Source organism: Rhinopithecus bieti, unplaced genomic scaffold, assembly GCF_001698545.2.
Source record: "Rhinopithecus bieti isolate Rb0 unplaced genomic scaffold, ASM169854v2 scaffold_64010, whole genome shotgun sequence".
Lineage (NCBI taxonomy): Eukaryota > Metazoa > Chordata > Mammalia > Primates > Cercopithecidae > Rhinopithecus > Rhinopithecus bieti.
The window spans coordinates 1,944-5,616 of NW_016824121.1; the positions used below are offsets into that span (position 1 = coordinate 1,944).

Below are 3,673 nucleotides of genomic sequence, written 5' to 3' on the forward strand. Positions count from 1 at the left end.
AGCACTTTGGGAGGCCAAGGCGGGTGGATCACTTAAGGTCTGAGGTTTGAGACCAGCCTGGCCAACATGGTGAAACCTCGTTTCTACTAAAAATACAAAAATTAGCCAGGCATGGTGGTGCATGCCTGTAATCCAAGCTACTTGGGATGCTAAGGCAGGAGAGACACTGAGGCAGGAGAATCACTTGAACCTGGGAGGTAAAGACTGCAGTGAGCCAAGATCACGCCACTGTACTCCAGCCTTAGTGACAGAGCAAGAGTCTGTCTGACCAAAAAAAAAAAAAAAAAAAAAGCATGTAAGTGGAATACTGTCAGTGCTTTAGATAAAAGAAGTTTCCTCTTTTCTTTGAGAATAACAAGAGAAAAGAATGAGTACACATTGGTGAGGTGCCTGTATGGTGCATGCAGGAAACACTCACTTTAATGATGTTGTCAGGAGCTCTGTTCATGTTGAGGTTCTTGATTCTCACTGTCAGCTGGTGCGCAGTTTTGCAGGTTAGAAGGTACTTGCTGATTAGAGGATTAGGAAACTCAGTTCCTTCAAAATGCTTCAGTCCTAAAGCTAACAAACTGAGAAAGGAGCAATGACACTAAATCTCACTTCACAGTCCTTCCTTCTAAAGGGCCTCCCCAAACTAACACATTTTACAATCTACTCTTTCTTTTTTATTTTTTTCTTAAGACAAGGTCTCACGCTGTCACCCAGGCCAGAGTGCAGTGGCACAATCGCAGCCCACTGCAGCCTCTACTTCCTAGGCTGAAACGATTCTCCAGTCTCAGCCTCCCAAAGTGCTGGGATTACAGGCATGAGCCATGGTGTGTGACCCAATCTACTTTTTCATTTTTTCAGACAGGGTCTTGCTCTGTTGTCCAGGCTGGAGAGCAGTGGCATGATTACAGTGCACTGCAGCCTTGAATGCCTGGGTTCAATCGATTCTCGCACTTCAGCCTCCCGAGTATCTGTGACCACAGACGTTCACCACCATGCCTGGCTAATTTTTTTCTTCCATTATTTGTAGAGACCAGTTCTCACTTTGTTGCCCTGGCTGATCTTAAACTCCTGGCCTCAACCAATCCTCCTGCCTCTCAAAGTGCTGGTATTACAGGTATGAGCCACCATGCCTGGCCAATCTACTTTTTTTAAATCTAATTCTTGTACAAGTTGGTGACTACTCAATAGAAAATTTCAGATGCTTAGTGAGTACTGATTAAGCATTATGAATAAGAATAAGGCCAGGCACAATGGCTCACATCTGTAATCCCAGCACTTTGGGATGCCGAGGCAGGCAGATCACTTGAGGTCAGGAGTTCGAGACCAGCCTGGCCAACATGATGAAACCCCGTCTCTACTAAAAATACAAAAAATAGCCAGGTATAGTGGTGGGCACCTGTAATCCCAGCTACTTCGGCAGGAGAATTGCTTGAACCTAGAGGGCGAAGGTTGCAGTGAGCCAAGATCGCATCACTGCAGTCCAGCCTGGGTGACAAGAGTGAGACTCCATTTAAAAAAAAATCAAATACTTCACAATTACGTGGGAACATAAGAAACTAGGCATAAATCATTAATAAACGTGAGATCATGATGAGCTGTATCATGATGAGCTGTATACTAACAACACAAAGGAACTTCAAAGAGAATACAAAGGAAGGAGAATGATTCTAATAAAACTAATACAATATGAATAGGTACCCTGTCAGACAACTTAAACCGGCACCAATACTACCCTCTAACAACATAATCGTGGTTGCATATATACATATGTGCTGATAACAGTGTGGCAATACACACAAACAGCCATAAAAATGTTCATAATCTGGTGGGTGTGGTGGCTCACGCCTATAATCCCAGCACTTTGGGAGGCCAAGGTGGGAGGATGCCTTGAGTCCAGGAGATTGAAAGATGCCTGGATAACACAGAGAGACCCTCATCTGCACACACAAAAAAATGAGCCATGTATGGGGGCACACGCCTGTGGTCCCGGCTGCTCCGTGGAGGCTGAGGTGCAAGGATCACTTGATCTCAGGAGTTCAAGGCTGCAGTGAGCTGTGATTGCCTGGGTGACAGAGTAAGATCCTGTCTCTACATAAATAAATAACATAAAATAAAATAAAAGTGAACCTCCCGCCTTGGCCTTTCAAAGTGTTGGGACTACAGGTGGGAGAAACCATGACCGGTCTAAAATGCTTTAAAAATGTGTGTGACATTCCCCCAAAAAGCAGTTATTTGGCACTGCTAGAACAAGCATGTTCTAGAAGGCTCTGCTTATCTATACTGCTCTTCCTTTTGTCTTTTGTGTCCATGTTTTATTATACAAATCTTACTTCCCCTAAACTCCTCAAAGGAACTATGTCTTCTCCTTGGGATATTCTGCTGTTTTGATCCCCCAGAGTAAACACTTACTTGTCCTCAGCCTTGGTGAAGACGATCTTATCCTGGGGATTCTTTGCCTTCAGGGAACACACTGGAAGTAACTCTGGATACATGAAAACCTTGCTTGTGGCCAGGATCCAAGCCACTTGCTTTGGCAAACAGGGAAATTCATTGGCTATAAGAAAATAAATCTCAGATAAATCAACTTCTAAGACAAAAGAGGGCTTCAAAAGCCTGTGAATGCATTTTGCATTTAGGTAGAGCTGTCCTTATCTAACTGGATTTCCCTCCCATCTGCCCACCACTCCCCAAAGAGTTTCCACAGTCTTTCTTAAGCTAACATTATATCTAAAGGGAGTCCCATTCAATGGCAATAAAAGTTGACTCTTATTCTTTCTTACGTGGAACACTTTATTCACTAAGTAAAACAAACACTTAAAAAGCACCTAGTAATAAAAGGTGCTGGCAATAGTGTATGCTCAAAAAAAATGTTTTACCTCCTTCCCCTCTTAAATCCTCAAAGGATAAGAGACCTTCAACAATGCTTTCTTTCTTCCAGAATAAGATTCCAACTTCTTTAATCTCCCTCACAAATCTGGTATTCCAAATTTTACTTTTATTTGATTCTTACTTAACTTTCATTAAGTTCTCCCAGATTCCTTCTGAGATTGGGAACAAAAGAACCACAAAAGGAATGAGACAATTCAGTCTCATTCATTTCTCTCTCCCTCTCTCAGCCTCTCACTTTCAGGAACTTCTGCAATTCTAAAGACAAAACTACTATATCCGTATTTCTCTTTCCATAAGTGTTATTTTTATATCCCCAGAAGAAAGCAACAGGTCAACAGATGTGTAAGATATTATTATAATTTGGTGTTAAATCAAGTTTTCATTACCATTTCATATCAGTTAATACAGCTATTAAAGTAGTTTGGGATCTGTGTCTACGATATAATACACTTAAATACAACTATATTCAACTTAACGATAAGACTCAGAGATTTAAAATACAATCCAAAGACAAACACAAATCCAGAACAAACCACAACTAATTTGCTAAATGAGGAAACAAATCAGAAGCAAATATTTGGCTTAAGTATATAGCAAATATTTTCTCAAAAAATACTAAACCAAAGCAAGGTAGAATCTAAACCTGCAAATTTCTTTATAATACTGAACACGGCAAATGTATAATCTCTAAGTTATGCGTAACTCCCAAGTCAACATTTCATTCAGAATGGAGATATCACTTACGCTGCAGTCAGTATGGTAAATAAAGTTAGTTGATTTTTTTTTTTTTTTT

General features: G+C 40.9%; 1 protein-coding gene across 1 annotated transcript in view; it reads right to left on the bottom strand.

Moving 5' to 3' along the window:
• Positions 1–418: 418 nt before the first annotated feature.
• The window catches only part of LOC108522018 (GON-4-like protein), a gene marked incomplete at its 3' end in the record, with an annotated part of 73,943 nt that continues 70,688 nt past the window's right edge, over positions 419–3,673 (bottom strand). Inside the window, exons 19-20 of the mRNA XM_017862117.1 lie at positions 2,401–2,545; positions 419–569 (exon numbers count right to left, since the gene is read on the bottom strand). Coding sequence (XP_017717606.1) covers positions 419–569; positions 2,401–2,545 — 296 coding nt within the window. The remainder of the gene's footprint in view (positions 570–2,400; positions 2,546–3,673) is intronic.